Source organism: Condylostylus longicornis, unplaced genomic scaffold (genome assembly GCF_029603195.1).
Source record: "Condylostylus longicornis isolate FDR11 unplaced genomic scaffold, ASM2960319v2 ptg000013l, whole genome shotgun sequence".
Classification (NCBI taxonomy): Eukaryota; Metazoa; Arthropoda; class Insecta; order Diptera; family Dolichopodidae; genus Condylostylus; species Condylostylus longicornis.
The window spans coordinates 14,093,786-14,117,627 of NW_026577982.1; the positions used below are offsets into that span (position 1 = coordinate 14,093,786).

General features: G+C 26.4%; 4 protein-coding genes across 4 annotated transcripts; 1 reads left to right on the forward strand and 3 right to left on the reverse strand.

The window, feature by feature from the left end:
- The first annotated feature begins 5,263 nt into the window (after positions 1–5,263).
- On the forward strand, positions 5,264–7,262 carry LOC129605432 (serine palmitoyltransferase 1). Its single transcript, XM_055515205.1, has 2 exons — positions 5,264–5,389; positions 5,491–7,262. The coding sequence occupies exon 2, from the start codon at positions 5,528–5,530 to the stop codon at positions 6,941–6,943; it is 1,416 nt and encodes a 471-aa protein (XP_055371180.1). The 5' UTR covers positions 5,264–5,389; positions 5,491–5,527; the 3' UTR covers positions 6,944–7,262.
- Positions 7,263–8,120: 858 nt separating this feature from the next.
- Positions 8,121–10,087, reverse strand: LOC129605540 (membrane-bound alkaline phosphatase-like). The gene is made up of 3 exons (XM_055515366.1): positions 9,979–10,087; positions 8,739–9,910; positions 8,121–8,553 (listed from the first exon to the last, which is right to left on the reverse strand). The coding sequence occupies exons 1-3, from the start codon at positions 10,046–10,048 to the stop codon at positions 8,224–8,226; spliced, it is 1,572 nt and encodes a 523-aa protein (XP_055371341.1). The 5' UTR covers positions 10,049–10,087; the 3' UTR covers positions 8,121–8,223.
- Positions 10,088–12,331: 2,244 nt separating this feature from the next.
- Positions 12,332–14,158, reverse strand: LOC129605535 (membrane-bound alkaline phosphatase-like). The gene is made up of 2 exons (XM_055515354.1): positions 12,897–14,158; positions 12,332–12,751 (listed from the first exon to the last, which is right to left on the reverse strand). Exons 1-2 carry the CDS (start codon positions 14,121–14,123, stop codon positions 12,404–12,406), a joined length of 1,575 nt encoding a protein of 524 aa, XP_055371329.1. The 5' UTR covers positions 14,124–14,158; the 3' UTR covers positions 12,332–12,403.
- Positions 14,159–16,793: 2,635 nt separating this feature from the next.
- LOC129605485 (adhesion G protein-coupled receptor A3) lies at positions 16,794–23,667 on the reverse strand. Its single transcript, XM_055515268.1, has 5 exons — positions 23,568–23,667; positions 23,142–23,487; positions 22,746–22,961; positions 22,480–22,693; positions 16,794–22,412 (listed from the first exon to the last, which is right to left on the reverse strand). The coding sequence occupies exons 2-5, from the start codon at positions 23,387–23,389 to the stop codon at positions 17,136–17,138; spliced, it is 5,955 nt and encodes a 1,984-aa protein (XP_055371243.1). The 5' UTR covers positions 23,390–23,487; positions 23,568–23,667; the 3' UTR covers positions 16,794–17,135.
- Positions 23,668–23,842: the final 175 nt, after the last annotated feature.

Here is a 23,842-nt window from a genome sequence, read left to right on the forward strand (position 1 = left end):
TTGATTTAAAACATATGAAAACTACCTAGAATTTTACTAAAAAAGACTTTTTAATAATTTTTAAAAGGAAATTGGAAAAAAAATTTAAAAAAAAATATAACAAATTAAAAATTGTATAAATTCCTATTCTAAATATAAATAAAATAAAATTTTATATAAAACAAAAAGTCGTATAAAATAATTAATTATTACTATCTATTTACTATATATACATACATATATATTACATAATTATAAAGGAAATAATAAATTTTGCAAAATCTAAAATTTTCCAGCTAAGTAACACATTTGTTTCGTTATTTTTTTATCATATGCTAGATAAATTCCACACAAATATATTTGAAAAGAATAAAATATAAAAATGAAAAAAAAATTCAAATCAAAGAAAATGTTTTTTGAAAATAACGATGATAAATTAAATAATAAGAAAACAAAATTTAATTATCTGTAGAAATCGTTTTTTATTTAATGATATTTTATAATATTGAAAATCGCAACACAAATCGGAATAAATAACTAAACAATGTAATTATTTAAATAAACAAGAATTACAATCGTTTTGAGAAATTTTTTGTTTTCTTTATTGCATTCATGATCTTCCAACAAAAATTCATTTTTTTATGTTAATATAAAATTATTAAACAATATTAATTCATACTTCTCAAAAAATGCAACAATATACATAATGGTTATTTCATTTTTTTAATACTTTAGCGATTACATATTGATTTTGACAGCGGTGGCGTGTTGCAAATTTTCAATTAAATATTTCTAATTATTTAATCAGAGATGACATTATAATTGATTTCTACTATATATTTTAAAAATTATAAATTGAATATTTTAATTATTTAAATTAAATTTTACTATATACATAATAGATCTTACACAAAAACAAAAAAAAAATTTTTCGAAATTTAAAAAAAAAGAACATTTTCAAATAGACAATTTTTTCAATACTTTTTTCGAAACATTTATATAACAGAAGAATGTTTTGTATTAATAATTCTTGTCTTCCTAATGACTCACCATTTTTTAAAAATTTATATACGAAACATTATTAATAAATTTATGATTAAAAAATACTGTAATTTGAATTTTTTTTATTATTTTTTAATATTTAAAATAAAAATTATTTAAAATTAAAATTAAAAATACAAATATAATGTTGCCATTAAAAATACAAAAATCCGTCAAAAATAATTTTAACTCTTCAAATTTCAATTAATTTTGCTTGTATACAAATAAAACAAAAGAGAATGAAATCTCGCATAAGAAAAAAGTTCGTAATAAAATATTTATTTTAACTAAAATATAAAATTAAAATTTATTTTTCAATTAACAATTAAAAATCCCAGTATTTACAATATTAAAGTAGTACAAATTTAATGTATGGTTTTAAAAATATCCAAAAACAATCAGATTTTAAATTATGAAAAATCGAAGGAAAAAAAAACATTTTAATGATAAAATATTAACTAAAAGGTAAAGTAAGAAAATATAAATAATACTACAAAAATTACAAAAACACAATTGTGAATAATTAAAGCAAATTTTTTATGTATTTGCACAACTATTCCCTTATTACTTATTTAATAATATTAGAACAAATATAAAAACAAATCTAAAAAGGGATATACATAGTTGCCATTATGTGTATGATGAAAAAACCGTTTGAATTTGCACATCGGATGTAAATTATATAATGTTGTAACATCCACTATAGTTAAAATTACTTTTGCAGATATTTTAAGGCTTTTATCGGTAACATACATTAAAGAAAACAAAATAAATCAAATTTCCGTCAAATATTCAGTATAAATCAAAGTTCAACAACCGAACAATAAAATTTTTATGAAAGCGAATAATAAAACAGATGATTACTATAAATAAATAAATAAAAGACATAAAATTTTAAATAGAATATTAAATAGAAACAATATAATTATTTAAATAGAAAAGTTTATCAATATGTTATAATTAATGTACAAAGAACAAATAATGAAAAAAAAATTATTTTATTATATTTTAAAAATTTAAAAAAAAAATCAATATATTTATATAACTCCATAAAATTCTATATTTTTACACAAAGTCAAACACTTTACATTCATATTTCAATTATTAATACCAAATACAAATTATATTTTTTAGACATTTTACCCTAATCTAAAATAAATACCGAACAATATAACTAAATATAAAACCAATAATGACAGTATAAAAGTATTGAGAAAATTATTGTAAAATATGTTGTTTTTATCATTGTAAAATAATTTAAATTATTAATTTAGAAATATTTAGTTTATAAACTCAACTTTAAAACTTAATATGGTTTAACAATTTAGCATTTTAATTATCAAGTTGCTATTTTGACAAACATTCAATAACAAATTAAGGAAACTAGTCGTGCAATATGTACAATATGAAACCAAAATAAGCAGACAGTAAAAACAAACAGATTTTAATATTTTTATAATGAAATATTTTACAATAATTTTTAAAACAATAATATATTATGTATCACAATCAAAATATTGGCTTAAATACCAGTTTCATAACATTTATTTTTTTATATCAAAAAACATTGAATATTTTCAACCTATTTATATAATACATCCTTATAAAATCACAAAAAATAAAATAATTTTAAAAAACAATATCTTAATTCAAAAAAAAAATAAAAAAAAATATTTATTATAAAAAGAAATATTAAATGAAGAAATCATGTTTGAAAAATGAATAAAATTCAAATGAAATACTACATAAAAAAAGTAAAAATATATATAAAGAAAGTAAACTATTTTAAAACCGCTTTAATCGTACCTAACCCTTATTTAATGTATCTTTAATTAAATAATAACAAAAAACCAGAAGCTCTAAATTATAGAAATAATTTTATTGAAACCAAAGTATTACAAAACTCATGCAGAAATTAAAATGAAAACTAAAAATGAAAAAAAAAATTTAAAACAAAATTATTATTCAAAAAACACAAAAAGAGTAAAAATGAAAATTTAAAACGCGATTATATGTATATATATACATATACTTATGTATATGTATATGAAAATAACTAAAAACCAAAAAATGTATTTAGTATAGTAAAATTATTTCACAAAATATATTCAATACAAAATTAAACCAAAAAAAATTAATATTAATTAAAAAAATGTATGAAGAAAAACTAATATTACCTATACATAATACTATAAAACAAATAAATTACTCGTATATATACATACTTATATGACTTTAAATAAAAATACCATTTTTATAATGGGAATAAAATACAATATATGAATTTGTAGTTTCTTTTCCAATATACATCCATGTATATAAGAACATACACATATGTATATAATTGAGTTTAGTTCAATTAAATGTCCTTCTCTCTATTGTTACATAATATGTATATGGTTTGTTGGTTCCTAAAAAATGTTATTTAAGACTCAAAAATTAAAATCTAATTTCCAGTTACCTATCTCCCCCATTTTATCCAAATATGTAGATAGTCCTTTCGTTTTTGTTTTGTATGGCTTCTACTTATATTCGTGTGTACAACAGGTTGAATGGAATTTGGATTGTTTCAAATAACTTATATTGATGCATAAAGTACATCTGCCTGAATATAATCATGTGATTGAACGTGTCAATGTACACACGTACAATATAAACGCAATGTATTAGTCCATGATGCAGCAATAGAATATTCCTGGTGTATTATTAGCCATTGGTCGTCCTCATTCCACTTATTTAATTACATTATATCGAATTGAATATTATTTTTGCTGCATTGTTGGCTCTGTGCCAACTTCTTAACTAAATAACCATAATATGGAAACACGATTTTCTTTTTCACATTATACATTAATTGTAAATCATTTACAACTGATTTTCGTTTTACAAAACCGTTAGAGAATTTCACTGATATTTTTGAAAATTTATCAAATGACAACGCATTTGACAGCTGAATTTTGAAAATATTTTTAAAAACATTTAATGACATTTAGCGACTTTTTTTTTTGCTTTTTCATCTAATTTCAGCTATGAAAATTGTAAACAATAATATTTACTACATTATACAATAATATATACTACATGAAATAGTAGTAAAATTGTAAACAATATTTAAATTTTACTACTATTTCATAGTACAATTTTATTTTAAGTACAATAATACATAGTTCTTACTGCTTAGCAGCACTGTTTCTTTGACATGTTGCAAAGTTTCAAAATTGACAAAGTTGAAAAACATAATTTTACTTCCCTTCAATTTTGTACCTCATTCAAATTATTTCAATATTTTATGAATAAAAACAAATTTAACAAATAAATTTTTTTGGTTATCTGTGTTTGGTTATCGATTTTTAGCGACTTTTTTGATTTCGAGATTTTTCTTCAAAAACTAGGGCTACCATTTTTTTCTATCAATAACGATAACTTTAGTTACAGTTTGATAACTGCTTGTTTGATTTGTCAACTATTCCTTAAATTTCTAAATTCTTGATACTGAAATTCTTAAATTTCCTCTTTTTATTTACAAATTATTTTCATTATGTTTTTAGTAAAGACTATTAAAAAATAAGACAGCCTTGTTTACGAACGTCTTTGGCAAATTTATTAAAATGTTCATTTGTAAAAAAAATTATGCAGCCGCTCACAAAAAGTTCTCTCGTTTATCCGAAGTTAATCATATCATATAATGAAAATATATAACCTTGCAACATATAGGAATTATATTAGGAGGGCACCAAAATTAATTAAATCAAAATATGTCAGGGTCAGAGTACAAGATTATAAAATAAAATTGTATTATCAAAAGATGTAATAAAGTTATATAAAGGTCATTAACTTTAAATCTACAAAAGTAGATTTAAAGTTAATTTACGATATTTATTACGATATTACGATTATAATCTGTCAAATCTTTAGAAAATAAAAATTTTTGTGCAACAGAGGAAAATAAAGGAAGACTCAACAATCAACATATTCTTCAAATACTTTCTTTTGGTATCGACTTTTGATTGGTTTAAAAATTGAGAAACCAGAAACATATATATTTAGGCTAGCACAGTCAACTAAAGTTATGTCAATAAGTTTTCGGTTCATATCATGCAGTTCATGCACGACATTTTTTGTTTTACGGTTCATTGTAAGAGTTTCTGTTGTTGTTTAAAAATTGTTGCTAGCGTAAGCCTGTACACAATATTGTTTCGTATAGCCAAACTACATATCAACATTTACGTTGTTTATCAAGTAATGATAACTTCATTTTGCCGTAGTAAGCTATAAAGCAGCATTGAAAAGTCAACAAGATTTTATAAAAAGTAAAATAGTGTGACTAATAATCAAAGCTGCAAAAATTTCCAGAATTTGTCTAGATAAGGTAATAATAGAAATAAAATAAATATTGAATTCAATTAGCAAATGTTAAAATCAAATAAATTTTCATTCATCGTTTTGTAAAATATTGCCATGTACTTGTAGGTAGCAGTAAGGAATTACATACACCACACCCTTTAACATGCTTACTGTTTCACACCTTATCGAGGAAATACTTAAAATATATCATGCGACACCTGAATATGCTATTCTGCAGGCGGTTTTTATTTTACTTATTTCTGCATACTTAATTTTTATGAAGAATCAAAAACGGAAAAAGAAATTTACCCGCGAAGAAGAGGAAGCTATAATAGCAAATTATACACCTGAACCTCTAGTACCTGAAATCCCCGAAGACCATCCCAAGTTACACCCAAAACTAGTTTTAAGTAAAATTGGTAAAATAATTAATTTAAATGGTCATAGTTGCATAGATTTAGCGACACATAATTATTTAAGTTTGATTGGTGATAAAGAAATCGAAGAAAAAGCGATAAAATCTATTAAGAAATATGGCATAGGTTCTTGTGGACCTCGAGGCTTCTATGGAACTGTCGATGTTCACTTGGAACTGGAGCAAAGGCTAGCCGATTTCATGAAAATGGAAGAAGCTATACTATATTCTTACGGATTTTCAACAATCGCCAGTGCAATTCCAGCTTATTCGAAAAAAAGTGATGTCATCTTTGCTGACGAACAAGTAAATTTTGCTATTCAAAAAGGTATAGAAGCTTCTCGAAGCGTAGCATACTTTTACAAACACAATGATATGGAGGATTTAGAAAGATTATTAGTAGAGCAAAGTAAACGTGAAATAAAAAACCCTAAAAAAGCAGCTAAAACCAAAAAATTTTTAATAGCCGAAGGTATTTATATGAACACTGGTGAAATATGTCCCCTACCTGAATTAATTGAATTAAGAAAAAAGTACAAATTACGGATGTTCCTTGAAGAAAGCATATCATTTGGGACCCTCGGGAAACATGGTCGAGGGGTTACAGAACATTTCAATGTTGATCTAATAGATGTTGACTTAATATCAGCAGGTTTAGAATACGCTGTAGGATCAATCGGAGGATTCTGTGTTGGATCCTCTTTTATTATAGAACATCAACGATTATCAGGATTGGGTTATTGCTTCTCAGCCTCACTGCCCCCTTTATTAGCGCAAGCAGCAATAACTGCTTTAGATCGTTTTCAAGATAAACCAGAAATGTTTGAAACTTTAAGAAGTATTAGCAAAAAAATGCACTTAAAATTGAACAAATTAACTTATGTAAAAGTTCGTGGTAACGAAATATCTCCCGTGAAACATCTCTATATTAAAGATGAAGAATATGATAGGAAACAAGAATCAATGCTTTTGTCAAAAATAGTTGATTTGTGCGCGGAGCACGGATTAGCTGTTGTTGAAACCCAGTATTTAGACGAAGTGGAAATAATTCATCCCCGTCATAGTTTAAGAATTACTTGTAATATATCATTGTCTGATAGCGATTTAACTGTTATCTATGATACATTAGAACTTGTTACAAAATTAGTATTAAGTTCAAGCTAAGTATTTGCTATAATGAAATACGGACATGGCATAAATTAGTCTAATTAGAAATAAAAAATAAAAGTGTTTTTTGTACAAGTTTGTTCCTTGTCACAGATATAAGTTATAAAAGCTTTTTATGTTTCTGTTATACAATATTTAAGTGGTCTACACATTCTAAGTAATTTTAAGAAAATTGTTTCACTTTTCTGTTTGTTTTTATCTGTTTTTTTTTTTTAAGACTAAGTTACTGATTAAAGACTCACTGCTTAATTTTCAATATTTTCACTTTTATATAATATGTTAAAGAAAAGAGGAAGCTAAAAAATAATAAATTTAAATTTTTAAAAAACTTGACTTTTATGTAAAATCAACAGAATAAATTTTGTGATACAAGGATTTGTAATTATATGTATATGTACATATATTAAATAATATATATGTAATATATATATATACATATATATAAATTAATATGTATATGTATAATATTAAATAATACAATATTATACCTTTATTGAATAACAATTTTTGTCTAAATTTGAAATTTTTATTTTAAAATCTTTATCAGTTAAACTTTCGGACTGTTAACTAATCGAACTTTGGGATTCAAACTAAAACGTAAGTCTAAGAGTAAGTTTGAATAACAATCTCACCTAGTACATATATTCCATATTCCTTATTATGACCGACGAAGCGAATGGAATTTTTAGCGAATATGAATTTTTGGTATTACTTGCGAATTCGCCTAAATTTTAGGCAAATGATCTCAAATCTGTCGCATGAAAATTCTGTGTGACAAGCTTGCCGAAAAATTTTTTAACTGTCATTGTAAATTACCTTTACAATACGCAACTTGAAATATTAAAATGAAAAAGGTTTTTTTGGCAATAAGGAACTCAAGGTCTATCAAAAAAGATATTTTCAAAACTGTTATTTCATCAATTTAATATGCTTGAGTTTTCCAAAGCACTGTTATATCCTAAGATCTGTGTAACGGTAAATAATATCAAGCTTATTTTAAAAGAGATTTTTGAAGTTCAAATGATGTCACAAATGTAAGCATATTGTCTACACACACATATACATTATAGGAAGAGCCAATTCATTATTGCTGCAGAAAAACATTTTAAACGATGTTGACATGTACATATGTAGATAAAGATAAATTACAATCTAATTAAGGCACATTTCAATTTACTTCAAAATATTTTAATTAATTTTAATAAAAATACAATTTATTACGTTAAATACTTACATATACAAAAGTACATTCTTCAAACTTAGATTTTAAAGAATTTTTAAAGTTTATAAGGTCCAATTTGAGCAATTTTAGCCAATAATATTGGTATGTAACTTTGCTCATAATTACCTACGAAGAGTTGAGCCTGAGGTCCTTTGGCAAATATAGCAACATCTTCTCCACCATGTGTTTCCTTTTCTAAGGGTACATGACTCGGATAGTTATATTCAGCATCTTCAAAATCATCCCTTTCTATGTCTCTTTTTTCCGTACCATTTTTTGGGAAAATCGTATAAAAACCATCCCCATTAGCGTATGATAATATTGCGTATTTTTTTCCTTTATCATCCAGTGAGTCGCTTAGTCCTAATATATTTGAATTTCGATTCTAAAAATAAACATTGAGATTTAAATACAACCTAAAATATAAATCATTATGAGGTATAATTAAATAACAATTAAGCTATGATGTGATTTATAAATTTCTTATTAGATGTAAGATTACATATACAAGAGGGTAAAATATAGTTATTTAGAAACTATTTTACAGTTTGATTGTAAAAAGAAACTTACAGGATAACCATTAACAGTCATCGTATGAGAATGATCTGATGTTACAATAATTAGTGTTTCATCATCTCCGTCAAACATTTTATTGGCTATTTCAACAGCATTTGCGAATTCAACTGTTTCTTCTAATGCTTTTCTAGCTTTAACATAATGATGAGCATGATCGATCCTTCCACCTTCTACTAATAAAAAGAAACCATTTGAATTTTTGCTTAAAATTTTTAATGCTGTTTCCGTCATTTCACTTAAACTTGGATCTCCTTTATCTGTAAATGAACGAATTCTATCGCCATGATATGGTAAGTGATCAGGACTAAAAAGCCCAAGTAAATAATCAATTTTGCTAGTATCAGTGGAAAGTAATTCTTTACGATTCCAAATATATTTAGCATTAATATTTTGTTTCTTTTTATCATCTAACCATTCTTGAATTAAATTTTTCCCATCTTGTCGAGTACCAGTTTCACCTTCCTCTCCGCGCATACTTTCGTTTAAAAACAATGATCTTCCACCACCTAAAATTACTTTAAAATTTTTTCCAGTGTCCCCGTGAATCAGTTGATACGCTATGTCTTTAATACTATAACTTTTGCATTTTTCGGAAATCCATGTATCACATTCCCAATCACGATGTGCAATGGAAGCATATGTACCAGCTGGTGTGGCATGTGTTACTCTTGTTGTAGTTACAATACCCGTTGACATATCCGAATCTTGTGCCCATTTAGCTATACTGTCAACTCTATTTTTGACAACTTTTGTTTCATCACATGCTCGACTTTCTACCTCTGCCGTCACTCCAATCATATCAATATTATTTTTAACACCAGTAAAATAAGCAGTTGCACTACAAGCAGAATCAGCCACTTGTGCATTAACACAGTAAGTTTTTGAAAGACCAACATATGGAAATTTTTCAAAAGATAACTGGTGTGAAACATCTTTTAAATATGCTCGAGTTGCTGTTAATGTATGAACGGACATACCATCTCCTAAGAAAAATATTATATTTTTTGCTTTTTTCTCATTCTTATTTATAGCTAATTTCTCTTTTATTGCTTTTTGAGCATTTTCAATCCAATATTCTGAATTTAATTCAGCACTATTAATTTGGCTAGTATCGAAAGGAACCAAATCTGGATGCATACGTTCTTCATCATTCTCAGTTAACAAATCTGTTGTTATAAAAAGCAATATGAAAATAAAAAATTGTTAAACATTTTAGAATCTTAATTATAACTACTTTCTCCTCCACATTTAGTTGTGATATTCAAAAGTACCCAAATTATTAAAAATTTGAAGACCGTAGTCATTTTTCCCTTCTTTTAAAACTTTCACGTTGGTGATTAAAGTTAAACTGAACCAAAAAAAATTTAATGCGATTTAAGCTTAAAACACAATTAATTAATTTTTAATGATTACCAACAATAAATGTATAATTTAATTCCTTTTAAATTATGATAGCTAGGATAAGTAGATCCACTTGAAATTTTTATAACATAATTTGATATACTATACCGATACACATACATACTTATTTACTTGAAAAATACGAAAGTTAAACAAAACTCAATAATCGAGCCGCGATTCTTTTATTTACGGTTAAGTGCTATTATAAAAATTTGGTCAGGTATCTTTAATAAACCAACAAGAGATTATCAATTAAATTTCGGAATTATTATTATTATCATAATTTATTAATAAATTAAAGGTTAATATATATTGTATTTTATTTTTGTATAATTATTCCTATATTTATCTCGTTATCACTCAAAATTATTTGATAGATAAATTAAAATTCATTTTTATACAGAATTGGGGAAACTTTATTTAAGGTTCCGTCATAAATTGTCATTCAAGGACAATAGAATTGTAAAGTTAGTGATAAGTCATTCACCGGATGCAATGTCAACTTTTAACTTAGACAGTAAAAATAATTAAATTTACTATTATAAGTGCAATGAATTTGTGGTGGGAAAATGTAAAAGACTACAGATGGCCCTACTAAAATTAAACTGAATTTTCTTTTATAATTTTATTTTCGTTGTGGTAAAATTAACGGAAATAAAATATAAATAAATTCCATATAATGCTTAATCATTCCACTTAATTTATTGAAACAATTTTCAAAATCTTCACTTAATAATTTGTTATAAGAGTGTATAACGCAATTTAAATGTATAATTTAAGTTTAAATTGCTTAATCGCCGATCAAAAATATTTGACAATTCAATGAAAATATACGTATATATATATAATTATTTATCTTGAGTGCTCAATTAAATTTTTTTGAAATTTTAACAAAAATCGTGATAGATTAAATTATCAAACTCAAGAGACGCATAATGGCTCGTGCATAACTGTAAAATTTTTTAATCTGTTTTTGTTTCAAATTACTGCTGTATAATCGAGAAAACACTAAATTCAAATGTTAACTTTTATTTTTTTCCTGTAGATGACGGAGTCACTATACGTGCTCTTCTCACGTTGATCCATAGGATCTTGTGTAGGTCCCGGACAAATTGCGGCATAGCAGTCACCTGAAGCCTTCCATCGAAGTCACAAAATTCCTTCTGAAGTATCTTAATCGTATGCGAGCTACTGTCTCTCATTCATACAATTTCGTCCGCCTTGCCCGTACTTTTCAGATGGCGATTGAAAGGTAATGTTCAGTGTCGCTCTCCTCTGGCCAAGATAACCAGCTTTCTCATTTCCGTCTATGCCGCAATATCTCGGCATCCGCATCAAAGTAACCTTATTATAAGTTATACCTTGAAATGATAACTTTAATTATATTCTTAAATTTTGAGTTAACCAGTGAAAAAGAACTATTTAGACTTTGCATTCCTTCAAAATTTCTCAAAAACGGACTGACAAATTAATACTCGTAACACCCTTCGAATATAATTTATTTTCGTTCCGAAAATTTTTTCACTAGGAAGCAAATATTTCAAAGTATGTATAAGATTAAAAAATCAATTATAACACTTTAATAACAATGTTGTTTAGATTAATTTAAGAACTGAGGGCAAATTAACGAAAAAAACAAAGAAATTTGATTTCAAGATCCAACGAAAATTTGTAAATTTTGTTATACTACTTACAGTACTTCCATAAATCCACAGTTAATTCAATTAAAATACTTCCATTGTTATCCTCATAATTAAAACATAAGGTAACCGTTATTGAAAATTATATTTTAAGAACCATTATATTATTATTGCAGGTAATTAACAACAAAAGACGCGCAAACAAAAAATTGTCCATAAAATTATGTAAGAAATAAAAATTTATAATAAGACCTAATCATAAAAAAAAACTGGCTACTGTTATCATAATAATATAAATTTATTTATTTTTCAAAAATCATTATTTTATTGGTTTTCGAAGATTTATTAATAAAGATAACATTATTTTTATAATTTTTATAAAATAATCTTAATATTCTCGTGTACCTCATATAAATTTTTTTACGAAAAGCTCAAAGGAATTTGTTTTAAATTAAACTTGAAAATATCCAAGCAAATGGGTATGAACCAAAACCATAAATTCAATCTATATTGTGAACACACATTATCAAATTTCAAACTTCAATGTTTACTTGTGTTGTTAAATAGTTTATTACGATTAAAACCTACAATTAATTCAAAAAAATAACTATATGCAAATTAATTGTTAGCACAATGTTTTAATCCGTCACCAATACAAGAAGCATATGCCATTAAATGAGGTAGAACATTTTGTTCATAGACTCCTGTAAAAAGATGTGCCCATGGACCAGATGCAAATACAGCAACATCTTCGCCACCATGTGTTTCACTGTCTCTAAGTGCTGTCGCTGGAAATAATGCTTTAGGATTTTTAGAATCAATTATTACTGTAGGATCATGTCTTGCATTATTTTCAGAATTTATATAGATGTCAGCTCCTTTACCATTTGCGTAATTTATGGTTAAGAATGGTAAATCATCTCGATCACTTTCTGCTGCAGTACCAAATATATCATTATAACGATCCTTAAAATTTAAAAATCACAATAAAAAAAACACAATAATTGGATGATAATATGACCTTAACATATGAAGAGAAATTTTCAATAATTTTGCAAAAAAGAAATGAAAGTTCAAATTTAATATACAAAAAATTAAAATGAAAACTTACAGGATAACCAGCAATTGACATTGTATGGGAATGATCTGAGCTAACAACAATCAAAGTATCACTTTCACTTGTCATTGTCCTTGCTTTATCAATAGCGTTAGAAAATTCAATTGTTTCATTAAATGCTATTTGGGCGTAAGTACTGTGATGTGCAACATCAATTAAACCGCCTTCAACAAATAGAAAATAACCATTTTCATCATTTTTATTTTGTAATAATTTGATAGCTGTTTCTGTCATCTCTTCTAATGATGGCTCATAATCTTTGGCTTCCATTTTATATTTCATATGCCCACTATTAAATAAACCTAAAAGTCGGTCAGTTTTTTCTACATCAACATTTGATAATCCTTGACGATCAAACACAAAGGTACGATTTTCATTATTTTCATCACCGATTGATTTCCATTCTGCAATCAAATCTCTACCATCTGTTCTTGCATTTTCTAAACCAATTTCATCATTCATTTTTTTATCTCGAAATTCTCTACGCCCGCCACCTAATACAACCGTCATTTCAGATCCGACGTCACCATGTATTAATTGTACAGCAATATCTTTAATTTTCTTATAATTTTCATAATTTTTACAGTTTTTCTCTATTTCTTCATTGTTTTCCCAATTTCTTTCAGCAATATGTGCATATAGACCACCAGGTGATGCATGCGTAACACGTGTTGTTGTTACTAGACCAATTGATTTTTTTTTATCTAAAGCCCATTTACCAATAGATGTTGTATAATATTGTTCTTGTAGTGTGGCTTCACAATCTTTACGTTTAATATTTCCATTAACACCTAATGTACCATAATTTGCTTTCACACCACATAAATATGAAGTTGAAGTTGACGCTGAATCTGGAACAATTTTATCAATTGCATAAGTTTTTGCTAAACCTATATAAGGAAAATGTTCAAATGATAATGAATTTTCTTCTCCATATTGATAGACACGGCTTGCTGCTATTGTAGAAAGTGATAAACCATCTCCAATAAAAAAAATCACATTTTTAGCAATATTTTTATTTTCTTTTAATTTTCTTTGATCTTCAACAAATTTTTTGCCTTTTGTAATCCAAAATTCCTTTGTTTTCTCTTCAGAATTAATTTTATAATTATTCTTTGAATGTCGTTCAGTCAACTTAGCTGGATGTTCTGGATTTGGTATTATTCCAGAAATTGAAATTTGTAATAAAGTAAAAAATATTAATATAAAATAAAATCTCATTTTCCGATTAATTTATTAAATTTAGTTAATATTTCTTCAGGCAATTGTACAATACTAAAACTGATTTTAATTAAATTATAAATTTATTTAAACATACATATGCATATATTAATTATATACATTATGTTTGTATTTATCTGATTTTGTAGATTATTTCTTATCAATACAATATTCTAGTTAAAGACTTATAATAAATTCAAATGAAACCATTTTGTATTAAGAAAATGTTGTTGTAGGTATGATCATTTTGCTTTTACATGTTATAAATTATTAATTAAGGTATTAAAAATAATTGTTAAAAGATGTAGAACAAAAAATTTAACAATAAGAGTAATAAAATTCAATTCACTACTAATTTTTAAACCAAATTTTCTATTTTATAATCTCCAAAACTCATAGTAATTGCTGCAAGATTATGAAGCTTATTAATTATCAAAGAAATGTTATGAAGCTCTATGAGATTTAGTTTGATTTGAAAGAGTTTCTTTTTCCGATAAGATCAATTATTTGCAAATAGAATCTTGAAGAACTGAGAATTTTCTACAATTTCCCCCAAATTGTTATAAATTAAATTCATAACCTTAAAAGGATTACAATAATAATTGAAACTACATTTGCATGTGTATAAAACATCCAGCATTTATTTTCTTTTCATTTTATTTTTTCTATATACATATATTTATATGCATATTCATAAATATTATTTTATTTACCACAATATCTGTGATTCTAATAATTATGTACTTTAATTTAATTATTAAAAAAAAAAATATTTTACCTATTTGATAACTTGCTTATTTTTTCATTTCACTTACTTATCTAATTAAGTATACGATTGCTTACAAATTTAAATATAATTAAAATTAAAATTGAAATTATAATTTTACAAAAAAAAAAAAAAAATTAAATTAAAAACTTACATACAATTATTATAATTCTACATTAAATTAATTTTCTTTAAATAAGTCTTCGTTGTTCTACTTTTATTTTTTATATAGAGAAGAACTGAAACATTTAAAATTCTTTTTACTATTTATTTTTTTAATTAAATAATTATATACTTTAATTAATTCAACTATTTTATATTATAATGCCCTTTAACCAATATGGCAGAGCAGAAAGAAAAATAAAATTCATTTAAATTCTATTGAAATTTACCAAGTTTTTAAATAAAATAATATTAAATTTCAATATGCTTGTTGTTCATAAAACAAAAAAATAATGTTGGTTTAATTTGTAGTTAATATGTTTCTTTTTATGAATAGGATTTTTAAATTAATAATTCTTATTAATAAACTAATTGAAATATTTAAAATTTTTGTGCCTAAATAATAAAAAGTGTATTTTAAAGTTTCAAAATGAAACTTTAAGATTTTAGATACAAGAGTTTAAAAAACTAAAAATTCGTATTTTGAATGCAATACCTAATAACTTTTATTAAAAATTTGTAATTAAATTATTTATTATAAAACACTATTAACTAGTCATTAAACCAGCAGGTGAAACTCATAATAATATATAAATGAAATATACAAATTTTTAAAATATAAATTTTTGCTTTTTTTTTTTTCTTTTAATATATGTATACATAATTATAATGATAATTTCTTTTTTTTATAGACAATTAAAGCAGTTACATATAACGATTAATTTAAATTTATAATATTATTAATAGTCGATTTTTTTCTTTTTTTTTTTGTAATTTGTAATAATAATAATCAATAAAAATTTAAAACAATACATTTTATAATATCTATAATATAATGATAATGGCGTTTTCGTTTTCATTTCTTATTATAATTTTTTAAGTTCTTTTTTTTTTCAAAAATTTTAGCAAAATTTCATTTTATTATATAATTAAATTGTTAATATTTATATGTATGTGTAATAAATTTAGATTATTTGATATATTATTTAATATAAAAAAAAAAGTTTTTTTTCAATAAAAAAAAATATCTCTTTCTTTATAAAAAGCTACCTAAATTTTATATATTTATATGATTTAAAAAATTTTCAAAAATTCTTTATATTAAAATGTATAATTTTTAATTAATTATTTATTATCTAGATATAAATACAGTAATCAAATTTGTATTTTTTATTTAATATTTAATTAGAAAAATAAGGTACCAAAAACAAAATTTCATAATAACGATGAAAATAAAAAATTGTTACTGAATAGATTGTGGTGTTAAAAAAATTTCGAAACGCATTAGTCAATTTTATAACAACAAATTTTTCCAATGAAGAACACGATTTAATAATGAATAATTATGTATTTTCAGAAATTAGAGAATTCCTAATTAAGGTATAAAAAAATTTCTCTGACTCTAACTTTAATAAATTCAAAACAGTTTTTAAAGAGCTTTAGTTTTTAAGCCAAACTGAACTATTAAAATTTAAAAAAATATATTTAATACTTTTTAAAATATTATTTAGGCATCAATTTTGAAAATGGAATTCTCTTTTGCATGTAAAAAAAATAAAAATTTTACATATAAAATGTCCTCAAGATATGCTTTATAAATGATATAAAACATTTTGATATAATTTTATAATCTTACAAAATAATATATTAGAAACTCTTTGAATATTATTGTAAAAATATGGCATTTTTTTCTTGTTTTATTAAAACTAAAACAAATAAAATCAGTCTATCGAAAATAAAATATAAAATTATTATGACTCCACATAATGGGAATATTAAGTCAGGCCATTTGATACAATGTGATAATTAAATTCAATTCTTGTATTGATATTACTAGTTAAAGAAAAGTTAAATTAAAAAAACAAATTGTGTGGTTCAACAAAATATTGAAGAGCAAATAAAAATTCTATTTAATTTCTGAGAAAATCATAATTAAATATGATTTGAATTATTGCCATAAATAGAATAGATAATAAAAATAAGACAAATTCAATATAATAAATTAATAATAAAGGACAATTTTTTTTTTCATATGTATGTATGTACGTGTTGAAAAGGGCGGAATGGTATACAATATTATAAATTCAGTTCCTTTGCCCATCACCATTTGGGTCAATATAAGATATTATACTTCCTTGACTGCTATCATCTTCATGTTCAAAATTTCCACTATTACCACCACTACTACCATCATTTACTATACCTATAATAGCCGCACCAACAACATTTGTAATGTCAGCCTTTTTACTAATAAAATCTCTTTGTTGTATTTGAAAAGGTTGCTGATGAGAAAATTCATTATCATGATCATTATTTGTTATTTTACCACCTATAATGGCTTCCGTTTCACCGTATGTGGTATCCGTTATTACAGAATTTGATTCTGCAATTAAATTACATTCTATATCTTCTTTCATACCACAATTATTTGTTGTATTTTCTCGATTATTACGTTCTTTTCTTCTTGTTATCCTTTGATATAGTTCATCTAAAGATGTTTGACTTCCATCTATTATTTCTTCATGATCCTGGGGTAATAAACAATCATTTGAACAATTATTAAAATCATCAAAATCAGGATCATCCTCCACATCACTTATTTCTGAGGATTGATAAGGATAAAAACAATGTTCATCACCAGTTAATGTTAAATTAAGGTCATTATCTGCCTGTGGAGCATATAAACCATGACTTCGTATACTTAATTCGGAATTTTGGTAATTTAAATCGCTTTCACATGTAGGACTTGATGTAAAATTTCGCCGCAGTGACTGTGAAAATAAATTTAAAGAATCAGAATTATTATTTGTATTACCAGTACTTGTTGCACTTTGGCTATTATTTAAACTACTTGTTGATATATCATCATCTGGAACTGGTATTATTGAATCTTCAGCTAAAACTATTGGTTTGCGGCGATCTGCTGGAGATGGAAGATCATCTATATCACATAAGCTAGGTGAAAACAGTATTGGGCTACCACGATCTAATTGTTGGTCTATTTTTTGCTTTTGATGTAATTTATTGAAGGACTGTTCTCTTCGATTGATAGTTGGTGATTCATTTGAATTATTTAGTTTTTTTGGTGGTAAATGAGGTTGTGTTATGGCGCATAATATTTCATCAGCACCTAACTGAGATAAATTTGTACAAGATATAGAACGTATCTGAGTTTCATGAAAATTATCATATTTTTTAAATTTATTAGAACTACCACTACACGTTAAACTATTATCATAATTATCATTATTTAAATCTAGTTCTAACATTGATTTAGATTTCTTTGATTGTTGGCAATTTGATATATAAATTTCTTCCGAATCAGGATGATAAATAGCAACCTTATCCCGAATTTCTAATGCTGGAGATATATACGCATCATTCTTTGATAAATCCAATTTATTATCTTCAATGCTTGCGTTAAGTGCATTACTACTACCGCAACTTGAGGCCAACTGATCACACAAATTATTACTTTTTATTGTACAAATGCTGCTATTCGCATCTGTTTTAATACTAGGTAAACCTAGTGTATTCATAGCAAGAATTGGACTATTTAAAGATAAAATTAAATGCTCATTTACGTTTGAATTATTGCTATCACTGCCGTTACTTATGCTATTATTAATTGAAGTCTGAAGTTCTAAGAATGCCGGTTGAACTTTGTCCTTTGGCGATATTAAAATATCTGAATTTTTCTTCAGAGTGTTCGATATTTCTTTTTTATTTTCAGGTAACATACTACTTTCCGTTGGGATATCTACTTGACTATTTTCTACAATATTCCGAATATTACCATTTACATATAAGGGAACACCAATTCGTTCGGAGTTATTATTTCCTTGAGTATTTAAATCATTATGTATTTGAACTTCCAAATTTTCTTGAACTGATTCATCTTCTTCCATTAAGCAATCTATGTTATGAGACCTCCGTTTAAATTTCTCATCTGATTTCATGGTTACAATTTCGTGTTGCGGTTGTAAAGTTTCTGGAACATTAGTATAAATATTTGCTACCATTTCTGTATTATTTACTTTATTTCTTGTGGCAGCCAAAACTCTTAATCCTTCAGCTCCTAGGACAAGGCGTTCAGCTTCACAAATCATGTCGCTTTCATTACAGCTGTCAGAAAGAATATTAGGATTATTACTCTGCTGTCGAGATTCTTTCGTGAAACCACTTCCGCCCGGAATATCTTGTCGAACATGAATATTAGTATTGTTAACTTTACTACCTGTACTGAATATAGACATAGCACCACAAATATTAGGAGTAACACCTGATGGTTGAGATTGTCGTTGCGGACCATGATGAGATTCTCTTGGGTATGTTACGGCACTTGCAGGACTAAAACCAATTGTGGATGATATATCACTTGCAGCATCACAAAAGTCACTCGCTCCACCTAAACCACCTCTATCCATTTGTCTTTGTAGTTCAAAGTTATTTCGTTTCGCAATACGTTTTTGTTTTTTAAAAAATTTTCTTGCAACGTTTATTTGGTTTGGATTATAAAATATTTCCGGATTTGGTATCTCTTGCGTCATTATAATTGGATTATGAACATATTGTGCTGCATTTCCACCAACATTGTTTCCGGCTCTCTGCATAACTGTTACGCCAGTTGAGGTGTTCATCAAAATTTTATTGGGACTTTCTGTTCTAGTTACAGGGGCTGCTGTATTTAAATCCGATATTGTTTTCAAATGATTTCCAGATGCGGAGTTTGGACGTGTTTTTGAACATTGACTGTTAGACCTAGATCCAGAAATCGAATTTACGGTCGCATTACAGGGTGCATGATGATATACAACAGCGCTTAACTCTTTTGTATCGCTAATACTTCTTGTTCTTCTACAGCATCCATTTCTCTTTCCTCCCTGATTTCGACGACAAAAATTTTTAAAAGACCATTGTGACCACTGACATCTCACGTCACTTCGTGAAACACAATAAAAAAATAAAATAAATAAACCCAATAGTGATGTTAATATGGCATATAGAATGCTAAACACCTCTTCCTCATACAACATCCCACGATCCTCAAAAGGCGTCACAACACTTGCTGCTGCAGATAACCAACAAATACAATAGATAAGCACAAAGATGAAGTGGGCTCTTAATTGAACTATATTCGTGTGTTCGGAATCATCTTGTATACTGGTTGCTGGAGAACTTAGCGTTATCGATCTATTATAATTTGATTGATTCAAAACCATTCCATTTTGATTTGATTCTAAAAGTTCAATATCAACATTTTCTGTAGCTTGAGTTCCTTCGGAAAAATGATTTTGATTATCAGCAACTATGCGAATATGGCATCGCACACATATAAATAAAATCGATAAGAATACTAACAGAATTATTGATGGCACAAATATTGCGCTTAACGAAGGACCATTACCAAAGAAACAATAAGCATAAGAAGAATATTCTCTCATATTTACAGCCCCCGAAATTCCGCATATAATCAGTCCGATACCCCATCCTACTAGATATATTCCCAAAATTGGTTTCCTTCCCACGTTTTCCTTAGGTATATCATCAACAGGCACGCGATTTCGTTTTGACAAACGTTTATACATGTTACTAACACTAACACAAACCCAAAGTAACACGCATAGACTAAAGTAATGTATGCTAATTCCAAATAATTGACAATATCGATAATCTTCAGTTTGATAGATTCCTAAAGCAAATACTGTAACTAATAATGAAACAGCAAGCCACGTATTAACTAAAGCATGACGTTGACGTCTCGCCATTAAAATTGTGCTACCACTTGACAAATACGTCACAATATTTATCCAGCAACAAATAAATAAAATTATACTTCCTATATAAAATCCTAATGGGGAGATTCTAAATTTGGCACCTGCATTTTCATCTGGAAAGTCATTTAAATACTTGTTATTTTGCAACAAACCGTAATAGCCTAATCTATAACAAGAAAATACTAATAGTCCATGAAAATAATATGAAGTTTGACATCCATGCATTGTCCAAGATAACGTAACTGGATCCCACCAAACCGGAACTGGCCCACTTACATCGTTATGATATGGTCTAACACGTAACATGACAGATATTGGTTCGCTTAAATTACCAGAAAAGTCTATTGAATCTGATAAAATTTTTACCCCAATTACACAAGATGTCACTTGATAACTTGTGTTATTTTTATGATATGGTAATAAATTACTATTTTCATATACAGCAACCATTAATTTTTGAGAAGAGAAGAGAAACTTTTGTTTATAAGAACTCAGCAAACCCATCGGAATTTGTACGGATGCATCAACATGCTGCCGAAAAATATCTATAGTTTGACCTGCTGTATTACATTGAAACACCCTTGGATTCGGTTTTGAGTTATCTCTTGAATTTAAATTTTCAGTCTTCATCCATGTGCATATCAATCCATTAAATGAATGTGGACTAATATTAAAATATTCTATGGCTAAATGTGGTTTATGAGTTAAAGATGAAGGTGTATGTTGAGCAACTTGTTCTACAGCGTATACCAAACTTTGTCCTGATTTTTCGATAGAGTGTGCTTGTTGTGCTAAAACTCGGGGCAAAGTGATGATTTGTGAAACTATATCTAATAGCATTGTGCCTAAATCCTTTTTGAGACTCACAAAATGCAAATAATTCTTTAAGGTTTTTGTAATGAAAACTAAATCCATTGGATCTCTTATTTTTTTAAGGTTATCATCCGATTGTGTATAGTTTCTTAACCGGGTAGCACTTTCCAATGCACGATCTTTAGATCCTGCTAAATCAAATTGAGAAAATTGCTGAAAAATTCTTGTTATTTCGCTGATGAATGGGCAGGATTCTGTATTTAAATTATTCCATTCACCATTTTCATTACATTGAAAAGAAGCAAAAGCTTCAAGGGGTGTTTCACCAACACATGGAACGCGAACAGTTTTACCTCTTATAGTTCTTGGCCAAAAATACTTCCCTTTGTTATTCTTGATTACATGAGCTGGACAATACTTTGTAGTATTTGATATCACAATTACAGAAATAGATCTTGACAAATTAGCTTGTTGACTTCGCAAACGGCAATCCCACATTCCAGAGTGAATTCGTGTTACATTTGGAATTCTTAAAATAGAATCCAAAAGCCCTGAATCAGATAAATGTTTGGCTTCAATTTTAATTGATTGAAATTGTATGCTTGGATCTAAATAATGAATATCTTCGGTTGAATTAGGATCTACAATTCTTTCAGACCAACCCCAAAATACGTGCGAACGTGCCGGCAAGTCTTCAGAATCTTTTGCTGCACCAACAGCTACACGTGGCGCTCTACATCTTAAAATTAGCTCGTCACCTTCAAAGACAAGCTGAAAATTAAAAAGAGAACAATAAGTTGTATTTTAAGTTTTGAAAAGTTGAAAATTTTGTTCATACTTGGTCAGTATCGGGTTTCAATTCTAAAAGCGGTTGAAGAGGAGATTCGCAATGCAAATCCGATCCAACTTGAAGTTTTTTCAGCTGTATTCCTTTGAAAGGGGATGGAGTTTCACATTTTGGGGGTGGTTGCAGTTTCACTTGATATATATTAGTCCATGAAACTAACCACAATAAATCACAATCACACGCCAGAGGATTTCCAGATATATCACTAAAAATTAAATTTTTTATTTGTTGAATTAAACACTTAAAATGTATGTTACATCTGCTTTAATCCCTTTAGTTTCTCAAAAGATCCTTGCAATATATGTTCTATTAAATTTGAAGATAATTTTAATCTTTCCAAAGCTGGAATTTCGCCAAATACACTTTCATCAATTTGCTTTAATTGGTTTGATGTTAAATCTAGTCGTTTCAAAGCTGTATAATTAGCAAAATCGTTCTTATCAATATATGAAATAAGATTTTTGCTTAAATCCCTGAAATTGTTAATAAATTTAAATATGATTTTATTAAAGATCTAGGTGTATTTTAACATTTTGCAAAACAATTAATTTGTAAACTGTTTGTGAAAAACAAAATTTGCCTTTTGTTTGAAAAATTACAAACTGCATATTCAAAAAAAATTGTTTTGCAATTATTTTCTTTTTATAACATACAGTTGCACAACATTTCCAGCATCAAGTCCAAAATTTATTTCCTTAAAACTATTAATCTTCTTAAGCGGTGTTCCTCCACATTTTACTTTCAAGCTTTCACCAGTTTCACTTAATTTTTTGCATTGGCAAATTTCCGGGCATATAGATTCTACAGAGCCAACTACGCATATCACCAAAATGGTTATTATTACATTATTCTTTTCATCCAATTTCATTTCGTTTTTGTAATTAAAACGAAAATTAAACATTTTAATACAACATCTAATGTTTCAAAATTTTTTAGTCTATCATTTGCTCTTTAATTCATATATTTCCTAATATAATTCGAGAAACATACAAACCAGTTCTAAAATAAATTAACATTTTATATTGTATATAAATTTTAACATGGAGTTTTTGAGAACAAAACAAATGTTTTCTTCTTACCACATCCAAGTAAAAACTGGGCAGTTATTCTTAACTATAAATAAAGCATTTTAAAGTTTTTCAAAATAACTTAATTTACATAATAAATAATTGTTTTTATAAAATATATTTATTTTTAAACGAATTTTAACAAAAAGAACATAAATGCACTGAAAAAGTTTATGTACATGTCTTATCTTTTCAAACTGTCAGAACTTGTAAAAAATATGTACTAAAATAAAGCAAAATTCAGTGACAGCCACATGGGGAGATCTGTGAATTACGTTAACATGTTC

What these genes read in the sequence shown, in the direction of transcription:
- LOC129605535 (XM_055515354.1), bottom strand. Translation starts at nt 14,123, where the DNA reads ATGAGATTTTATTTTATATTAATATTTTTTACTTTATTACAAATTTCA. An exon ending in TGTCAATTGCTGGTTATCCT is followed by an intron (nt 12,752 to 12,896) that starts GTAAGTTTTCAT and finishes TTAAATTTTAAG; the next exon opens with GATCGTTATAATGATATATT.
- LOC129605485 (XM_055515268.1), bottom strand. Translation starts at nt 23,389, where the DNA reads ATGTTTAATTTTCGTTTTAATTACAAAAACGAAATGAAATTGGATGAA. An exon ending in CTAAAGGGATTAAAGCAGAT is followed by an intron (nt 22,694 to 22,745) that starts GTAACATACATT and finishes TTTAATTTTTAG; the next exon opens with TGATATATCTGGAAATCCTC. An exon ending in TGAAACCCGATACTGACCAA is followed by an intron (nt 22,413 to 22,479) that starts GTATGAACAAAA and finishes TTTAATTTTCAG; the next exon opens with CTTGTCTTTGAAGGTGACGA.
- LOC129605432 (XM_055515205.1), top strand. Translation starts at nt 5,528, where the DNA reads ATGCTTACTGTTTCACACCTTATCGAGGAAATACTTAAAATATATCAT.
- LOC129605540 (XM_055515366.1), bottom strand. Translation starts at nt 10,048, where the DNA reads ATGACTACGGTCTTCAAATTTTTAATAATTTGGGTACTTTTGAATATC. An exon ending in AACTAAATGTGGAGGAGAAA is followed by an intron (nt 9,911 to 9,978) that starts GTAGTTATAATT and finishes TTATAACAACAG; the next exon opens with ATTTGTTAACTGAGAATGAT. An exon ending in TGACTGTTAATGGTTATCCT is followed by an intron (nt 8,554 to 8,738) that starts GTAAGTTTCTTT and finishes GTTTATTTTTAG; the next exon opens with AATCGAAATTCAAATATATT.